At 42.0% G+C, this 20,343-nt stretch overlaps 1 protein-coding gene across 9 annotated transcripts in view; it reads left to right on the top strand.

The window, feature by feature from the left end:
- Positions 1-20,343, top strand: part of PDZD2 (PDZ domain containing 2) — a 330,979-nt gene that overhangs the window by 276,578 nt on the left and 34,058 nt on the right. For 8 of the 9 annotated variants that reach the window (XM_078852715.1, XM_078852717.1, XM_078852719.1 and 5 more), the window contains 11 exons: positions 944-1,092; positions 1,731-1,850; positions 3,288-3,402; positions 5,660-5,733; positions 5,909-6,134; positions 7,434-7,551; positions 10,012-10,144; positions 13,805-13,886; positions 15,121-15,224; positions 18,153-18,324; positions 19,485-20,305. In XM_078852715.1, the coding sequence (XP_078708841.1) occupies positions 944-1,092; positions 1,731-1,850; positions 3,288-3,402; positions 5,660-5,733; positions 5,909-6,134; positions 7,434-7,551; positions 10,012-10,144; positions 13,805-13,886; positions 15,121-15,224; positions 18,153-18,324; positions 19,485-20,305 (2,114 nt within the window). The remainder of the gene's footprint in view (positions 1-943; positions 1,093-1,730; positions 1,851-3,287; positions 3,403-5,659; positions 5,734-5,908; positions 6,135-7,433; positions 7,552-10,011; positions 10,145-13,804; positions 13,887-15,120; positions 15,225-18,152; positions 18,325-19,484; positions 20,306-20,343) is intronic. The other variant, XM_078852718.1, reaches the window with a different exon arrangement.

The raw sequence follows: 20,343 nt of genomic DNA, 5'->3' as shown, positions 1-20,343 counted from the left end.
TGAACGTGGGAGACATTACTTGCAAGTGTAGACAGCCGTGTAGGTTATATACCCTACACAGCTGTCTACACTTGCAAGTAATGTCTCCCGCGTTCACACTGTTGTTTTTAGCAGTGCAGAGTCCTGTTGTCCCTGCTTGAGCTGTCCACTGCCATGTGTAGCTATATGCTGTAACAACAAGTGTGGATGCAACTTGCCTTTCACTGCGGAGTGCAGCTACACATACCCTACACACTGCCGTAAGTGTGGACAAGGCCTTAGGTGGATAGAATGAGTGGTTTCTTCAGGTCGTGATGGAGGCACGTTGATGATGAGTGTGAAAAACTGGGATACCTTTTGGCTAATTACAGGGTGTCCTTCAAGGCAAACGATTCAATACCTTACACTAACTCTACATTCACTTTTTTTTTTTTTTTAAGACAACTGGGACTGTTGCCAGAAAGGAAGGCAAATCATGTTTTTTGGCACCATGTTCCTTCTTCCATTCCTGAAAAATTACTTTCAGGATGATGAGACATTTCCAGACATGAATGCAACTACAGTGTCAGCTTTGTAAGCTATAAAGAAAGCTTGCGAGCTGTGCACACCAGTGAGTGCAGTCAGCAGAATTCCAGCTCACTCTGTTTTTATCTCATTTTGTTTACTATAGCTAATCACAGAACCTAAGATTTTTGCATTGGCCATAGATTTTTAAAGACATTTTTGTCAGCATGAGATGGAGATGGGAATGCTCCTACATCTTTTGAATTGTATGCAGTGCACATCAGTAATTGATAACAAGCAAAATTAACTCTTCCATGGGAAATTATTGAGCTACCCAACTGGATGCTGCTCCGTAGTATGGTTTTATTTATGATATACAAAACCAACCATCACATGGCTTGTCAGAATTAAAAGGTGCTGCTGTTTGTCTAATAAATGGTATTCCTGGTTTGTCCCTCAGGGGCTGGATCCCGTTTAGAATCTGTGGGAGAAAATGATGAACTGACCGTGGAGAATGGTGAATCAAATTATGAAATAGCAGTGAAATATTCCCGGGGAGGGAGAAAACATTCTCTTCCCCAGCAGCTTGAATCCTCAGGAACAAGGCAGGTGAGTGGTTATACTATTTACTCTGCCTAATAATGATTTACAGCCAAATTCCCAGGTCCTTACTCAGTCTAAGGTTTTTCCTCAAGCTGCTAGAAATGATTGTAACAAACTGGGGCTGCATAGGTGTGTCATGGGGAATTGACCCCAGGCTTCAGCACCTACCACTTGAGCTAAAGGAGGACTCCTTTAGCTGTGAGGAAGTAGAAGGCTGTTGTAGTTGCTGAGGGAAACAGAAGTACTGTGCCAGTGTAATGCATGAATATGCTGTAGTTAAAGAGCTGTAACTATTTAAACAAACAGTGTGTTTCTTTCTTTCAGTTGATGATGGGATAGTTGTTACTTCAGAAGATCATGACTTCTATAGATCGTGAATCTACACAGTATCTCAGTTTACTAAAAAAAATATGTTAACTGTTACATTATAAAAGACGTTAAATAGATATAACATGAAATTCTGGCCACAGTGAAGTCAATGGCATTAGGGCCAGGAGTTTATCACCAGATGTATATTTTAATATACAATAGCCATTTTAATTTTTGTCTAGTCCATGACTATATCAGAACTTTTCCCATGAAGCACATTGGTGCCTCTTTCATTCAAACAGAATGAATTAAATTTAATTTCTGATGTTCGTTAGGAATACCATATTGTGAAGAAATCGACCCGCTCACTGAGTGCAGCTCAGGTGGAATCTCCATGGAGACTGGCCCAGCCATCCATTATTTCCAACATTGTCCTGATGAAAGGACAAGGCAAGGTGAGGATTTTAGCATCGCATCACAAAGGCCTGATCTTCTGGGCCCAACTCCCACTGAACCTCAGCGCCTGTGAAAATCAAGCTCTGAATGTTTGTTGAAGTAAATCTGTCATTTGCTTGTTTCATTCTATGTGATGATCAGTAATAATAAACACTTAAGAGCCAAGTTTTGAAACCTGAATGCCTAAGTCATGCCTGCAAAATATGAATGAGGCAGAAACGATATCTTCCTATGTCTGTGTGCAGTATCTAGCATGTTGTGGCCCAGATCCTGATTGAGATCGCTGGTCACTACGGAAATATAAATATTAAATAAGAATGAGTGCATGGTTACAGATATGCATGCAAGTATGCAAAACAGGTATTCATTCAGCTAAGTACTTGTTTGCATTCGCAATAGCCCACTTTGCACAAGAAAATCTGTCTGTTTTTATACTGTATCTGCCTAGAACATTGTGATAGCAGAGGTAAGTCAGCCAATCACCACCCTTACTCTGAATGCCTAAAAATTATAGAAAGTCAAGAGTCAGAACCAAGACTGGAATCCAGATTGATTATTTCCCCAGGCATTTCATTAGGCCACAATGCCTCCCATGATCTGTGTGTGCAATATCATGTTTGCATGTACACGAGGTGCTAATATATTTTACAGGAGCATCCTGAAATAACTTCATCTCGTACTTATGATACTAGTGTAACAAGCAGAGTAGTATTTTTAATGGCCATATTTTTCATGAAGTAATAATTCTGAAGGGGTTTGTTTATCTCAATGGCTGTAATTCCCATTGATAGTAATAGGACCAAACCATCTACAGCATAGGCTGCAATTCCCACTGTCTCTTGTAGATGAAAGGATGCCAACAAAGTAATAGGAGTTACGTGCATTTACAGAGAGGGGAATAGACTCTGGGGGAATGTTTACGTACATGTCTTTAAATATGGAATTCGCTATTTACTTAAGTAAACAAATGTTCACACACACACTCACTTTCTGCTAACATTACAACACTGACCTTATGTCATCTTTTTACATTTCTCTCCTTCCTGAGGAAGTACAATATCTGTGATAGCAGAATAAATTGCAGTTAATCCTGGATATGGGTCTCTTGGTTGGGAATTCCACAATCCATCAGTTTAGGAGGCTGCTGTTATAGTTGGAGAAGTAGAAATGACGAACATAAAACCATGGCACCATGATAACATGAAATAAACTTTTTCTGTATTTGAGGATGACTATGACAACTTTCAGGCTGAGTGATACTATTAGAGTGAGAGTAGATCAGGAGGGGAGAGTGGAGAATAAAATCACAGCATAATTCACCATCAGCTAATTAGATTGTCATGTTTCCTTCCTCTTGGACTATCAAACAGCCTTTATGAGATAAGTGATAACACAGTTGGGTGCCATCAATATATCACTTCTTCCTGTCTCTTTAGGGTCTTGGATTCAGCATTGTGGGAGGCCAGGATTCTGCTCGGGGACGCATGGGGATTTTTGTGAAGACTATCTTCCCAAATGGAGCAGCTGCTGCTGATGGAAGACTTAAAGAAGGTACTAGAAGCTAAAAACCCATGCTGTTGCACAGGGGTAATTCATAAACTTGTGTGTTTTAAAAAAAAAAATTTAAGCCCCAAATGGCTGAGAACTTAAAAATTGGAGAGTAGCAGACTGCGAATCTGTTTTTTGGTCTTCTGTGGGTGGTTGTGTTGATTTTATGTCTGGGGGTTGTGCTGGGAGAGTTGTGTGGATTTGCACAGGTGGCGAACGAAGGGGGTGTGCTACAGTAAAGGGCAATGTGTTTTGGGGATTATTGGTTATGCTGTTGTGTGGGTGGTTGTGCTGGTGGATTTGTGTGGGTGGCAGTTGGGTGCGTGGGTGTGGCAGCTGGGACAAGTAATCCATCATCTGTGAAATCTCCCTCAGACAGCCAATTAAATTGTTGCATGAAAATGAGCTGTAGAGTAAGGATGACGATTGGTTGAATTATCTCTGCTATCACAGTGGTCTAGGACTCTTGGCATGGCATAAAGGCGTGCCTTACTGTAGCTGTACACCTCATGGTGTAATTTGTAAAAATCAAAATGGCTGAGAACTTAAACACTGGACAGTAACAGACAGCAAAAGCTAGTGGTGACTCAGTTTGGTGATATTCTAACAAAAGTAGCTCTCAGCCATGCTTGTAGCTGCTTCCACCACTTCACACTGATTCAACAGACATTTTAGGCCTCAGAATGACACACACAGAGTCACATTCCTGGAATCTTATTATATAGGTAGTGGGGAGAATCCAATTCTGTGTAAAAGGCCACAGAGCCAAATTAGTTCAACACAGCTGAAAAACCATAGCTGCTCACCTTACTTGTGCACCTGGAAACCAATGGAAGGGTATCAGCATGTGAATTCATCTTATCAATCTGTTCAACAAGAAAGTTGGTCAGACCACTCAACCTACTGGGTTTTTGTTGTGCTTTAAGAGAACAAAATAAAAGAAGGAATAATCCCTAGGAAGCCTTTCCATGCCTGGGGAAGTGTACAGAGAAATGTACTTCAGAGGGTCGATTTTGGGATCTTGTTGTTTAGTGTTTTTGAGCACCCAAAATGCACAGGACACCTTCATACAACATATGAGAACACCATCCCTGCCCTGCTGAGCTTACTGTGTAGCTCTGACATGACGAGAATGGTCTAACCAGACACAGGGTTGGAAAGAGGAGAGGAAGGACAAGAAAGACAATAAGATCATGCCGCTAGTTAGTAAAGTATGGACATGGCCTGATTTATTAGCACCTTTCCTGCCTTTCAGATTGGCTGTATAGATTCACATCGATTAGCCATGGCATTGTGTGTGCTCACATATAGACTGGTTGGTAAAGGTACCAACTGACCATGGGTTTAAAATGCCGGTTTACATAACACTGCAAGTGCCGTCTCTTCTGCAGGAAGGCACTCCTATGTAATCTTTGTGCACTGGCCCTGAGAAGCCAATAGTTATCAGATATCCCATAAACCTAAAATCCTCCACTAATCAGAGCTTGGGTATTCTGTTCTGCATTGGATTAGGAAAAGGTGGAGATGATAGTGCGCTGTCTAATTATGCACAGATGTAGGGGTGTGTAAGACTGGAGAAGAGAGATCTGGATCTTGCTCTCTTTTTCTCCCTCAAAAGAAGTAGCTCAACACAGCAGGTTGAAAGTATTGTGACCCAAAGCCTTGTAGTACTAAGCAAGCAGACATAGCTCTGGGACTTGTTTGGGGTGAAGGTGTCATGGACTCTCAGCCACCTCTGTGTGTTTAGCTCGCTTTTCTCTCTGAACACTCTGTGTACTACGTAGAATGCCATTAGTGTTCTGTGTGTGGGCGTAGGGCCAGCTTTCTCTGTATGGCCATATGGGTGCCATAACATTATGCTCCACTCTGATTCCCAAACTCCTGGGACGTCCTAGTATGGGAACGACGTGAAGAGACCGTGGGCCCCTGTTAGACTCCACACTGGGAGTTTCCACTCCAAACATTCTGACTCCAATTAAAATCCAGAATATTTTCAATTGGTCTGTTATAATAAAAATTGAAGGTGAAGAATCACGGTTGAAGAATATTCTGTACTCCACTACTTCAGCACTATATTAACTACAAAGGCCTTACGGCAAATGGAAATAAATAGAAAACAATTAAAAGCTTTTTCAGCATAATAAATCAGAAACAATGTGGTAGCCCATTGCTTTGCTAATGTCCAGGAGCAGTCGTGTATCTGTCTACTATACTCTATCCAAGTGTAAATGCTGACTTGATTTTTGTATCTGATTGCCAGGGGATGAAATTCTAGAAGTTAATGGAGAATCTTTACAAGGGCTGACCCATCAGGAGGCCATTCAGACGTTTAAGGTAACAGAATTATAGACACAGTAAGAGAGAGAGACTGTATTTCTCATTGGTTAACAGTTTAACACCATGGTTTTATTTTCCGCTGCCACAGTTGACTGTACAGATGATTCACTGGATGATGCGTTATTGTGCGTCAGGTGTCTGTATAGTCTAATAAGTTTTCTTCCTTTTTTAGCAACTCAAGAAAGGTGTAGTGACCCTCACAGTGCGCACGAGACTGCACAGCCCGAGCCTCACCCCATGTCCAACTCCCACTTTAATGAGCAGATCAAGCTCCCCAAGCTCCAGTGTGAGCGGAGGAACTCCTGCACCTGGCTCTGAAGACGGAGACACTTTCTCCTCGTGTCGCAAAGGCCCAGGACCAAAGGACAGGATCATCATGGATGTGACACTCAACAAAGGTTAAAGAAAGTTTATTACTGCTCAACTGGTTAAACTAACTTGGAAAACGGGTGTTATCCATCTGAATGTGTTTTCCAGTGAATTCCTAGTACACAGGCTAATACTTTCATCCTAACACATATTCCCACACCAATTTCATCCAGAGATTCTCAGCTTGTTCAGTCTGCAAACCGCAAAATGACTGAAAAATCATCATGTGACCCATCATATCCAAGAGTCCTTTGTAAAGTTTCCACCTTTTTGATCTGCAACCAACAAAATAAGGTTGAGGGTCTTACGAGGAGAAGGTCCTTGTGCTACTGGGGTGGGGAGGTGGTGGGATGGGTCAGGTGCCGCTGGGGTGAGGGGCTAATCTGTCTGGAGGTTTCTCTGTAGTTACTATTCCTGTAGACGCTAAATGTTCATGTTCCTCTCATAAACCTCCACAGAGCTATCACTTAAGCTGCGCAGTGCAGTCAGAATTGCCAGTGTATACCTATCTAGTTAATGCATGATATTTTCAGTGGTTACGAACCATAGCACATGGGAATTTTCAGTGCAGCATCTAAGGAGCAGTGATGGATGCATCTCAGAAGGTTCAGAGCTTCAGATGAAAACTGAAATGTCTAGACAAAACGTTCCTGAAAAGCATCCTTTCTTGTGAGATTTCGGATAATTACTGCTTCTGTTAGGGTTGGAGCCCATTAGTGGAGAGGGAGAAAAAGTGAAAATGAATGGGGAAATTAACTGAACCCCAGAAAACATTCTCCTTCCTCAACCAACTTTCTTCAGGCCCTTTCTGTGCCAGACCTTGGTGGCAGGTACTTAAACCAGATAGCAGAATTTAACCAAATGGTAATGGAAGTGAGAAACATGGTTTAAGTAACTTTCTTGTTTAAATTTCCTAGAATTCCTCTAGACACACCAATTATATTTTATTATGTACACTATGGTGTTACATCTTGAGACAAAGCAGATGCCACATTATGTTCCTGATGATAGAGGTATTTTACAGAGAGATACTGTAAAGCAATGTGTGGCTGAAAGGTGGTCATGGAGGTGAGTAGTGTTGGTCGTGGGTGAGGTTGAAGTTGATCCTCTCACTCATAGACCTCCTAAAAGCCATTAAGGATAAATATTTTCACTTCTAATTGCAGTGTGGTTTTGGTTTCCTGAATGACACCCCAAAGACCAGCTCTGAAACAATGCACTATTCCTGGTTATCAGTGTGATTGGAACATAAACACTCATGTGTCCTGTGTGATTACAATCAAAAGGGACTAAACAGTTTTTCCTCTTTCTTTGTTTGTTTTTTGCAGAGCCAGGGGTTGGGTTAGGCATTGGTGCCTGTTGTCTCACACTGGAAAATAGCTCTCCAGGGATATACATTCACAGTTTGGCCCCAGGATCGGTGGCTAAAATGGATGGTAGATTAAGGTTAGTTATGAACTGAAAGCAAAAACATGCTGGTGTACGTTTACAACATAATGTTGAAATTGGCCTGAATACTCATCTTCAGCAATGAGGTCAGTTCTTTAAAAAATCCATTTTAGTTGGGGTTTTTTGATGGGTGACTTAGATGATCACAGCAAAATTAGTAAGAATATGTACGTTAAAAAATTACAAAGGAGTATTTAAAAATACCTAAAAACATTTCAAAGCCTTCTTTGATATGATATGGACAGTTGCAGACTCCTGGGGTGGCTGTTTTAGTGATTTCAAGGGGCAACACAGCCTAATGATATATGTCCAACCTGGAACCAACAGGAAATGAAACTTAATGTCAAGTGTCAGAGCCAAAATGAATCAGCAGGAGATTTCTGTAGCTCTGTTAAAGTTTAGTCACCTAAAACTTTCTTGAAAAGAGCTGTGGGAATTTTCTGCAGCAGATTGCGTCTCTGGTTGCAGCACCAGATTAAGTGACCGGAAATTATTTTATATTCCACTCTGAGTTTCCTTATTTGGCTTAAGAACTGTTGGGTGAAAATACAGCAAGGTCCTTCCGGCTCCTATGTCCCTGCCTAGCTGATTCAGCTTGGGTGGAGTGCCCAGGCACACTTATATACTGTGGAGAATGGCTCTGTGCCAGCCCCATGTAGGTCAATGCAGAAGGCTACAACGGAGATGGGCCAAGGCTGAGGCCACAAGACTCACATTGACATTAATCCTGAGCTCAATATAGATAGGGTGACCATATGTCCTGTTTTTAAAGGGACAGTCCCATTTTGGGGGACTTTTTCTTATATAGGCGCCTATTACCCCCGACTCCCTGTCCCGTTTTTTCACAGTTACTATCTGTTCACCCTAAATATAGAGGTGTGCAGCAGTACTGCTCAGCCGCCCTAGGTCAGGGAGAGGAGGGGAATTTCACCACCTCAGTCTCTCTGCACTCCATTTGCATAGAACCTAAATACTCTTTTTATATGGGTGTAGTGGATTTCACGTATTATGAGGACCTTGAACTAGTAACTTAGTCCTGGGATAAGAGAGGAAATAATTTATTGGTTGTAACCCTGACAAAAATGGTCAAAATTATTACCAGAAAAGCAATGTATTTTTTCCAGGAGACAATATTTTAATATTCGCTTGCTTACCTTTAAACCCAAAATTTCAAAAATTTCTCTAGTTTTAGCGATGTCTGTGTATAACAGCTGCATCATTTATTAGGGTAAGTGGCTGACTATATCCATTCATGCATCCCAGTTTTCTAGCTCACTTTTTGAGATGATTTTTTGTGAGACATCTTGTCTCATCAGCAGTTTTTGATTCCATATGGTAAAGCTGTGAAGGTGGTTTTGATTTTGGTTTCACAAAGCCTCATTAGTCAGATTCTAGCTTTGCAAAACAAGAGAGGGTTTGGATTCAGATCCTACTTATCTGAGCCCCCTCGAACGTACGTGTGTGTGTGTGTGTAAATGGTTCCAGATTTAGCCCATTTCTAACTGTTCTATGGTTGCCTCTTTGTAGATAAAGACTTGTGTCTTTGGATTACTAGGCTATGCCTTTCTAAACATACAGACTGTCAAAGCAGTGAAAAAATTGCACAACGCACACACCAAAATAGATTGTGGACTATTGAAATGATGTTATGTGACATCAGCTGCCATTTGAATTTGCTTCTGGCGGTTAGACTTTTGGTGAAAACTACATTTCAGTTAATCATCACAATTGATTCAAATTAAAAGGAAAGTTAATTAAAGCCAGTAGATTGTATGAAAATCCCTGTTAAAGAAGATGTTTCTAATAATCATGGAAAATGCAGCAGTAATATCTCTAGATGATTATCCTTTTTTGAATGGTTCCAGATGTCGATACTCCAAGAGCTGTCAAGAATGAAGGAACTGAAATTAACAATTTACAGTCCTGTCACAGAAGAGGCATTGTTTGATCAAACTGGGTTCTGTTACCTCAATTTCAAGGGAAAATGGGGTGCCTCTCACCCAATTTCTCTTTAGTTCAAATTTCGAAACAGTTTCATAAACTCATTTGTTTGGAGCCTGTTAAAAAGGTGTTGTGTGTTTAAGTAATTCAGGATGGTGGTAAGGAATAACCTGTCTGCATATAATGTTTGGCTTCTGTGCTCAGAAAACAACAATACCTACAACTGGAGCCCAAAGTTCACTTTCACTCTAGTCTGGTGCAGTCAATTTTATGCACTGATGAAATATACTGTGTTGCACTGACAGTAAGTGCAAAAAAGAAGCATTGGATCTTGCTAGTGGTTGCAGTGAAGTCAAAGCAGTATCATCATGCACGTCAATGGGAGCAAGAGCTGGACCGTTTTTTCCAAATCAAATCTCTTCCAGATATGTGTCTTTGAAAAGTTTGGCCACTGATCAACAGTCCAAATGTTTTATATGAGACAGATGTGCTAACTGGCTGTATTTATCTTTCTAGCCGGGGTGACCAGATCCTGGAGGCAGATTCAGTGAGTCTGCGCCATGCAGCACTAAGTGAAGCCTATGCCATTCTGAGTGAATGTGGTCCGGGTCCAGTTAGCCTTATCATTAGTCGTCATCCCAATCCCAAGGTGAGGAAAAGACAGTTTCGTATAGTTGCACATTGCTTTCCTTTGTTCTTGCAATCTGGCTGTGAATGTTTGAGATGTGGCGTATGGAGAACATTGTATTTTCTCTCCAGGTAATTTCATGGACTGTGTAACACAGGAGGTCAGTCCAGATGATTGTGATGGTTCCTTCTTATCTATGAATCCATAGTTGTGTTGGAACTTTCTTGCAGCATTGGCACTATCCACCAGTTGTGGCTTTCACTGAGCACTTATTTTTCTGTGAGATATTCCAGTTGTCATGCTCACTGATTTGTTCACAGTTGGACTAAGTGACAAACCTATGAATTTGAAGCTGACAACATAAGTACTGTACATATCACCTTCATTGTTACAGTCACTTTGGGTGGAATTGAATTTGAACAGTAGCTGCCAGGGATAAATATCAGCAGATTGAGTCAATAAACTATAACAAAATAATGAATACAGCACCTTTTAAAAATGTTAACCTGTCCAAACATTGAAGTTTTCCTGTAGAAGAAATGAATCCATGATGTCTTGCTTCTGCAGAATCTGTGCCAGGGGAATTTTAAAATGTCTGCATTTATAAAGTGTATAATTATTTTCAAGCAAATTACTTCTTTTATTGGTGATGAAAGATAAGAGATTCCTTCATCCAAGCAGTATGGAATAATAACTTGTTTTATTTTACCATCCAAAGAATTTCATGGGCATATAAAACCTTGTAGGCTGTACAGGAATGTAGTTGGGAAAATATTTGTTTTAGGGAGATCAGGAAAGCTTTGACTTTTGAATTCCTAAATACAAATGGAAACCTGTTTATAAGGCACAAGTGCTCTGAATTCTAATTTGCCGTATTGACCAGAATGATTTGGCATTCCTATCCTGGAGGTAACAATATGTAGCTTGAGAAAAACTTGTAATGTAGAGGCCACAGGTGGTATTTATTTTCTGACAATTCAGATGTACCGATGATAGGCACTAGTGGGCCTCCATACAAGGCTATTCCGTGATCACTGCCAGGGCTTCTGATAACTGAAGGAGAGGCAGTTCATCTATTGGGTAGAGTAGCAGTTCTCAAACTGAGGTCCTGGGAACCCAGGGAGTCCTTAGAGATTGCATGGGGGGTCCTCAAAATGCCAACAATCACACCAATGATAGATAGACTCTGCAGTAAGAAGCAGGCACATCCATCTCATTACATCTGTAAGTACTCGGATGCTCTTTTCCTTAAAGCATTACTAACAGTACATGTTTATATGAAGTACACATATACCTTTATCCATCAGTTTCTCAGTTCGGGGTCCGTGATTAACATTAACATGAAAAGGGGTCTGTTGACAAAAAAATGTTTGAGACCTTCTGGGGTAGAGCAAGGGACAGGGAGCCAGAATTGGGCCCAAAATGTAAGACCAGCAGAACAAGTCTATGTATTGTGTTGGACAGTGTTGTAGTTCGTTGACTGCAGTATTATAAGGCACCTTTTACCATGAGACTGTGAACACCTTGAAACAATTATCCAGGGAGTGCAAACTCTCCTCCCTGCCCTATCCTCATTCATCTAAATTGAGTGTTGACTCAAGAGCATAATGCTGCCCTTTCAACTGCTCATTGGTTGCTGATCACTTCAGAAGCTGGGGTTGGAATGATTCTTACATGGTGGTGGGGATTGGGAAATATAGTGCGAAGAAAGACAAACCCAGGTCAGGCACCCAGGTTCACTAGTGACACTTAAAAATATAGGCCTCAATGAAGACCATATTCTACCCTAGATCTTTTCACTCTCCTTCAATTAATATCACTGGGGATCTGCAGTGCCTAGATTGCATATATGTAGCTGTGAATTTATACCCCAGACCACATATGCTAATTAATAATTGCATTTGTCCCTCTTCACAGAATAAGTTTGACACTCCTGATGTAGACAGAACTGAAAAAAGAGATCTTTCTGGAGTTGGTATTTTGTTTTTTCTTCTCATTGCACAAAAAAGGCATCCTACATAACATAAGGACAGCCATGCTGGGTCAGACCAATGGTCCATCCAGCCCAGTATCCTGTCTTCCAGCAGCGGGCAATGCCAGGTGCTTCAGAGGGAATGAACAGAACAGGCAATCATTGAGTGATCCGTCCCATTGTCCATTCCCAGCTTCTGGAAAAATGTTGGACCTTCCTGGACCTCACATATACCGTAAACTCTATGATGAGACAATAGCACAGAACTCTCAGCTTGGTGTGGGGAAGGGGCTATGGCATCTTCACACCATCTTTGTACCTCCTAAATCCTGGTTGTTCCACGATCTGCAGTATTATTTAGACCACTGTTTAAGTGACAGCATCCTGTCCCTGGCTGCCTGTGGTCACAGTGCTTCCCAGAATCTCCCCAGTTCTGCGGCCTCACATAGTCCCCCTCACACTCCTCATGCTGGACTTGCCTTTGGATGTCTTCATCAGCTCCCGCCCCATGGAATCCTCCCCAGCTGGATCCGGGGCTTTTAAGGCCTCTTTATACCACTTGAGACCTTTTACAGAAAAAATGGCAGGAGTGTGGGTGAGGCTCTTGGTTAATATTTCTCAGCTGCAGTGCCATCCCACGGTCTGAAAACAAAGATATTTTTGTTAAGGTTCATGTTGTTTCATACATTTTTTATGTTTAATCCCCCACTTCATCACACAAAAGCTCCACAGAAAGTTTTGTTACTGAATATACAAGCTTCAGTATTTTTATGTATTTCCAAGAGAAATACCACAAAGGTTTTCTTTCTTCTGTTATTGTTAGTGGATGTGGCATTTAAATTATGTTTAAACTGCTGAGTTTGCTTAGGGATAATTCAGATCCTCTTAGTTCAAAGCGGTTCAGCTTTCTGACCTGTCTCTGTGCCGAGTTATAATTCATGTAAAGTTGAGTGAATTGAAATCACGTTGGGGCATATCTCAAACCAGAAACCTGGGTTGTTATGTATTCCTGCTCCCCAGCAGCTCCAGTTCTAAGACTACATATAATGTCTTCTAGAAATTTCTGAGGGTGGGTGTGTTAGAATAATCCAGATATTTCAAATGCAACATGTAACTGCAGTGTATTTTTATATGCGGAAAATATTACAGTTACCAATTACCAATTTATTTATTTATTTGGTAAGGGGGGGGGGGGTGTTAAGAGAAAAGTCAGCTAGTATTTCAGGAAATCTGGCATTTTCATACTTTTTAATTTAACATGTCTTTTACTGATGGAATATTTTAGACAAATTGCTGAATATTTTAAAAAATTAATATTTTCATATACATTTCTCTAGAGTATGAAGGTAGCGAGCTACTTGGATAAAATGCATGGCATGATAATGTTGTTCGCTTTATTTATGCAAGCCTGATGCAACTTTTTTATTTAACATTTATGCATTTAGTGTGACACTTTGACATCTTTGACTTTGTAATAGGCTGGCCATGTTTTCCTCATACCCCTTCTAAAGAGACCAGCTCAGGGTCACAGAGGAAGTCTGATTCAGAGCTAAGACCAGAACTTGAGAGCTCTTCACATTCCTTTGCGCAGACCTCTAAAACAACAATAAATCTTGACTGAATATTTGTGATGATCAGTGCTCAGACTCTGATCTTAGCTGCTTATGTTCTACAGCAAACTCACATCATCTCTTTTCTACTAAAATTAGGTTTCTGAACAGGAGATGGATGAAGCAATCGCGTGCACCACTCATCGAGAGAGCAAGGATGCCTATCCCCCTCATGTCACAGGTAGCAACATGTTCTTTTTCTATGTTGTGTCAATCTGTCCATTATTTTTCATACACGGCAACATTTACTGGAGTGCTATTGGGATCTTTGCAGTCATAAATATTTAAAACTCCTATTGAGAAACGTTCCACTCTTTCCACAGTACTATGTTAATTAAAAAACGTTATGTATTTCAGTCATAGCTGCCACACAGCCCGCATCCTTAGCACTGTGTATCTGTTTTAGATATCTCTGAGGCACCAATCACCGTAACGTCAGAGTGTGAGGAGGTTACTACTCCATCCTGATCTAATGATCAGGACAGAGCATTGCATTCTGGGATTGGGAGGCTGCCCAAGTCACACCTCCATGTTCAAGAAAAGAGCAGCTACAGCCTAGTTCATTTTTAACAAATTAGATATGGCCATCAGGTTGCTAGCAAATTTTCAACGTGGCCCCTCAGTTGGGATGTCCCATCTGTGTTTGAACATGGCATTAGCCATTTCTAAAATCCTACAGATGAAAGTGAACTTGTAGGAAAACGTGGAACTCTAATTACATTATTCCTTAATAGAAGACGAAGAGAACATTCCCCTTTCTGCTTCAAATTGGAAGAATTACTAACTAGCTGGTTTTCAGACAAAAATGTTAGTTTTTTTTTTAATCAAGCTTATTTACACCAAAATGGTTTTCTACGAACAGAGATACAGCCATTTTGGAGCAGACCTTTCCCAGTGACCTCCACCCTCCCTCTCCTAGTGTATGGCTGGAAGCAGGAGGGACGGTATCATGCTTTAATGTGGCTTGTGTAGTCACGGCACAGCGCTGGGAGAGAGTACTCTCCCAGTGCTCTAAAAAACCCACCTCCACAAGGGGCGGTAGCTCCCAGCACTCTAAAAAACTCACCTCCATGAGGGGCGCAGCTCCCAGCACTGGGGCACTGTCTACACTGGTGCTTGTTGGCACTGAAAGTTGCTGCGCTCCGGGAGGTGGTTTTTTACACCCCTGAGTGAGCAAGTTGCAGCACCGTACAGTGCCAGTGTAGACAAGCCCTAAGTAACTAAGTAGCAGCTTATCTGGGGGATGGAGAGATATATCAGAGACTTGTTAAGTAAAATAAAACTTGTTTTTAAAGGGACTCAGATAATATGGTGATGAGCAGTGTATAAATATCTAGACAGACCAGTGCTCTGCTTGCTTGGGTACGTATTCTGTAGCTTTAATTTTTGGTCTCTAATTGAATCATGTTTAACAGGGATTCTTCAGAAAAGTCCATCCCCTAGTGTGAAAGCCAAACAAGGAGAGGCCTCATCGCCCCTGAGCTGGACAATGAAACGATTCCTGGAGCCAGCAAGTCGGGTAAACAAATTAAAATACAACACAAAGAGATGACTTTTTAGGATAAGCTTTTACCAAAGAATCGGATTGCTCAGAACAAAAGATCTACGCTTCTTCCATGTCACACCTGTGTCATGCTAAGGGGTTCCATTAGTTAAGCCATATTCTTGGGACACAGGCACTGTCAGCAATAGAAAACTCTCCTTTAGGTCTACTCTGCAGGCAGCTTCTAGAAGCGACCTGTAGTGGGGCTGGCCTGGAAGGCTGTCCCCTGAATGGGACCACAGTAGTCACTTATCAGAATCCCACTTGTCATGTGCTGTGGTTTAATTTCAGTCTTGTAAAAAGTGAGCTCTGCTCAATGGTGTATTCATATTGGCACTGGGATGGTGAGTAGGTCGTGGTCCTCGGAACATGGAATCTGCTAATACAGAAACCATTTACTCAGTTATTTATGTTGTAATAGTGGTGGAAATTTTTTTTTCTGGAAAGGCCAAGTAGGAAATACAGTCAGTCCCAGAGAAGGAGTACAAGTACCTGTAGTCTTTCAATAAGGGAGGGACTTAAAGGGAATCATAAAGGTGAATGGTTTAACGCCTGATTGCTGTGCTGCATACCCACCTCTACAAATTGAGGGTGTCTGAAAATCAGGTTACTTTTGGTGATGAAATATGGTTTCAGGTGCCTAACTTCATAGAATCGTAGAATATCAGGGTTGGAAGGGACCTCAGGAGGTCATCTAGTCCAACCCCCTGCTCAAAAGCAGGACCCATCCCCAATTAAATCATCCCAGCCAAGGCTTTGTCAAGCCTGACCTTAAAAACTTCTAAGGAAGGAGATTCCACCACCTCCCTAGGCAACGCATTCCAGTGTTTCACCACCCTCCTAGTGAAAAAGTTTTTCCTAATATCCAACCTAAACCTCCCCCACTGCAACTTGAGACCATTACTCCTTGTCCTCTCCTCTTCCACCACTGAGAATAGTCTAGAACCATCCTCTCTGGAACTACCTCTCAGGTAGTTGAAAGCAGCTATCAAATCCCCCCTCATTCTTCTCTTCTGCAGACTAAACAATCCCAGTTCCCTCAGCCTCTCCTCATAAGTCATGTGTTCCAGACCCCTAATCATTTTTGTTGCCCTTCGCTGGACTCTCTCCAATTTATCCATATCCTTCTTGTAGTGTGGGGACCAAAACTGGACACAGTACTCCAGATGAGGCCTCACCAATGTCGAATAGAGGGGGACGATCACGTCCCTCGATCTGCTGGCAGTGCCCCTACTTATACATCCCAAAATGCCATTGGCCTTCTTGGCAACAAGGGCACACTGCTGACTCATATCCAGCTTCTCGTTCACTGTCACCCCTCGGTCCTTTTCCGCAGAACTGCTGCCTAGCCATTCGGTCCCTAGTCTGTAGCTGTGCATTGGGTTCTTCCGTCCTAAGTGCAGGACCCTGCACTTATCCTTATTGAACCTCATCAGATTTCTTTTGGCCCAATCCTCCAATTTGTCTAGGTCCCTCTGTATCCTATCCCTGCCCTCCAATGTATCTACCACTCCTCCCAGTTTAGTATCATCCGCAAATTTGTTGAGAGTGCAATCCACACCATCCTCCAGATCATTTATGAAGATATTGAACAAAACCGGCCCCAGGACCGACCCCTGGGGCACTCCACTTGACACCGGCTGCCAACTAGACATGGAGCCATTGATCACTACCCGTTGAGCCCGACAATCTAGCCAACTTTCTACCCACCTTATAGTGCATTCATCCAGCCCATACTTCCTTAACTTGCTGACAAGAATACTGTGGGAGACCGTGTCAAAAGCTTTGCTAAAGTCAAGATACAATACATCCACTGCTTTCCCTTCATCCACAGAACCAGTAATCTCATCGTAGAAGGCGATTAGATTAGTCAGGCATGACCTTCCCTTGGTGAATCCATGCTGACTGTTCCTGATCACTTTCCTCTCATGTAAGTGCTTCAGGATTGATTCTTTGAGGACCTGCTCCATGATTTTTCTGGGGACTGAAGTGAGGCTCACTGGCCTGTAGTTCCCAGGATCCTCCTCCTTCCCTTTTTTAAAGATTGGCACTACATTAGCCTTTTTCCAGTCATCCGGGACTTACCCCGTTTGCCACGAGTTTTCAAAGATAATGGCCAATGGCTCTGCAATCACAGCCGCCAGTTCCTTTAGCACTCTCGGATGCAACTCGTCCGGCCCCATGGACTTGTGCACGTCCAGCTTTTCTAAATAGTCCCTAACCACCTCTTTCTCCACAGAGGGCTGGCCATCTATTCCCCATGTTGTGATGCCCAGCGCAGCAGTCTGGGAGCTGACCTTGTTCGTGAAGACAGAGGCAAAAAAAAGCATTGAGTACATTAGCTTTTTCCACATCCTCTGTCACTAGGTTGCCTCCCTCATTCATTAACTTCAGCCACCTAAGGCCTGGTCTACACTGTGTGTGTGTGTGGGGGGCAGGAATCTATCTAAGTTATGCATCTTCAGCTACGTGAATAACGTAGTTGAAGTCGACGTACTTAGATCTACTCACGACAGTGTCTTCACTGCGGTGAGTCAACAGCTGGGTGCTCCCCCGTCGACTCCATCTGCGTCTCTCGCACTGGTGGAGTACCGGAGTTGATGGGAGAGCACTCGGTGGTCGATTTATCGTGTCTAGACTAGATGCAATAAATTGACCCCCACTGGATCAATCGCTGCCCATCAATCCTGCAGGTAATGTAGACAAACCCTAAGTTTGAAAATGTTAGCCTTAATCTCACTGTGGCTCAGTGCCCCTGTTTGTAGAATTGGGATGTTAACCTTTACTGTAGTTACCAATGTGTTATGAGGCTGAAGTTAGTGATGTTTAGATAGTATACACAGTGGGTGCTATTAACATAAATGACCACCAGTCACCAGTTTTATTTACTTATTTTCCTTTCAGCAGGGATCTGTCAGTTCTGAAACAGAGCTTTCCCAGTACTTCTCACAAGATGGGCCAAGTCAGGTGTCATTTTCTGACACACAAGTAACGGTCTCCAGTGATGAAGAGCAGCTCCGTCAAAAAAGTGGAAACAGCTCTTTGGATGACAACTCTCTTCCTCCCAGCAATCTAAGTAAGCCACAGATATTGAAAGAAATGGCAAGATATATGTGGGGTAGTCATTGCATGTGTTGGGTCAGGAATGCCACATTTTGGGTAGAAATGTCAGCTAGTCCAGTGCGAGCCAACAGGTTGTAATATGATGCTTCAGAAAATGAAAGAAGGAATCTAAATACAATGTGCATAGTGTGTGACTGGATTGCAACTCTGACTAGTTGACTAGAGAATAAATTTATATTATTGGTTTGGCTGACCAAATCTAAGTTATCATTGCAAGTTAATCAAGCCACTCGTGATTATCTGATTGATTACATTTAAATCAGACCAGTCTTAAATATCTCAGATACATGAAACTTTGTCTTTACACCAGAATATATGGTGCTCCCATAATATATTTTGCACATGTTGTGAGATATTTCTCCTTTCTATGGTCTACCTGGAACAGTCTTGTTTCTCTTCTATATTGAGTCTCCATCTCAATTCAAGAATCACATAGGCAAGGAAGAGCAGATATATTTCTATACTTCTCAGATAGTCTCTGCCTTTGCCAGTATTTATCTCTGAAATTTCATTATTTAATTCAACAAAGCAATTTTGGATATGGTTTGTGTGAAAGAGACTACACAAAATAAGCTTGTATTATATTATATCCGTATGAGTATATATTATATATTTAGTTTTTGACAAGAAGGATATGACTAGGAAGTCTTAGATCACCCAGCCTTTAGAATGAAACAGATTGTGTGCTTGTGTTTTGCCTGAGTGTCTTTTTCTCTCTCTCACTGTGAATCGATTAGGTCAACTCTGTACCTACATTAAAGCAGAATTACAGGGATTTTCCACTGTTTGAACTTAAAAAATAAATGTGTGTGTGCTCCCTTTTCTTCTTGTGGGCACAGTCCTGGTTCAGAAGCAGAATGAGAATAAAACCAGATGTGTAATGAACAGGAAGCACCCATAAATCACAAGACCATCTTTCATTTCTAGTGCTTTTGTACCGTAGGTATGTTTTAAAGTGGAGGACATGGAAAAACAGCTCAGGCTTTCTACGCAGACACAGCGAAAATCCTCTGTTGCAAACAAGCGTGTCTCTTTTAAAGTGGCTGCAGTAGAATGCTCAGCATAAAACTAGTCCAATAAGCGCAATTAAAAATGTAATAAATTCTTTTCTAGCTGCTAAAGAAGCAGGAACAACCAAAGTGGACAGTCTTGCTTCACCAACCAGTGGAAAGTCACCTGGTCTTTTCAACAAGCATGTGGAATCTGCCCGACAGGGGAGCCTTAATGGTAGTCCCAAGTCTGTCCGCAGCCCACTGCTGAGGCAGAGAAGAGTTGTCTTCTATGATGGCAGTGTTAGCGACGAGGATGATTTTGTCAAGCAAGAAGAGGTCCACTTCCAAAGGAACCTGGGGGACAAGAACCAGAAAAATGCCAAGGAAGACTCTGGCATGGTCATCACAACCTCTTTCATTGAAGTTGATGATGAAGGCCAGGATGGTGAATTGTCTCGACACCCTGGCAGTAAGGCAGCTACCCCTGTGTTCAGCAACTCCTCGGTGACTGAGGAGAGTGCCCTAGAGCAAATGGTGGATTTGTCCTTCTTTCAAATCAAAGCACTTGATTACTCAGGTATGCCTGAGATTTATCCTACTAATCTGGGAGTGAAGGAGCTCCGAGAGGCACAGCTTGAATCTATGAGATCCCCTAAACTGGAGCACAAAGCCGTTACAAGAGTAAAAAGCATGATGAGCACTGAGTGCCGCAATCTCCCAAGGCAGAAGATGGAAGAGCACGGTTCCTGTCATAAGCCTGTTGCCAGGACACTTCCACACAGCAAAAAGACTGAAGGACCCGACATCCCCAAGCAGAGCAATGCTGAAACAGTTAATCTGCTGCGGAATGAAGATGAATCATTTGGCCTGGATTTGGAGATCCAGGCCACTCCCGTAAGAGTTGTGATAACAGGTTTACGATCAGGCGGAGCAGCTGAAAGGGTAACATTTTAAAAATATGAGTCACTTTGTGGATGTTT

This window comes from Lepidochelys kempii, chromosome 5 (genome assembly GCF_965140285.1).
Source record: "Lepidochelys kempii isolate rLepKem1 chromosome 5, rLepKem1.hap1, whole genome shotgun sequence".
Classification (NCBI taxonomy): Eukaryota; Metazoa; Chordata; order Testudines; family Cheloniidae; genus Lepidochelys; species Lepidochelys kempii.
Note: the sequence above shows the minus strand (reverse complement) of the source record. Positions and strands in the feature narration are given on the sequence as shown.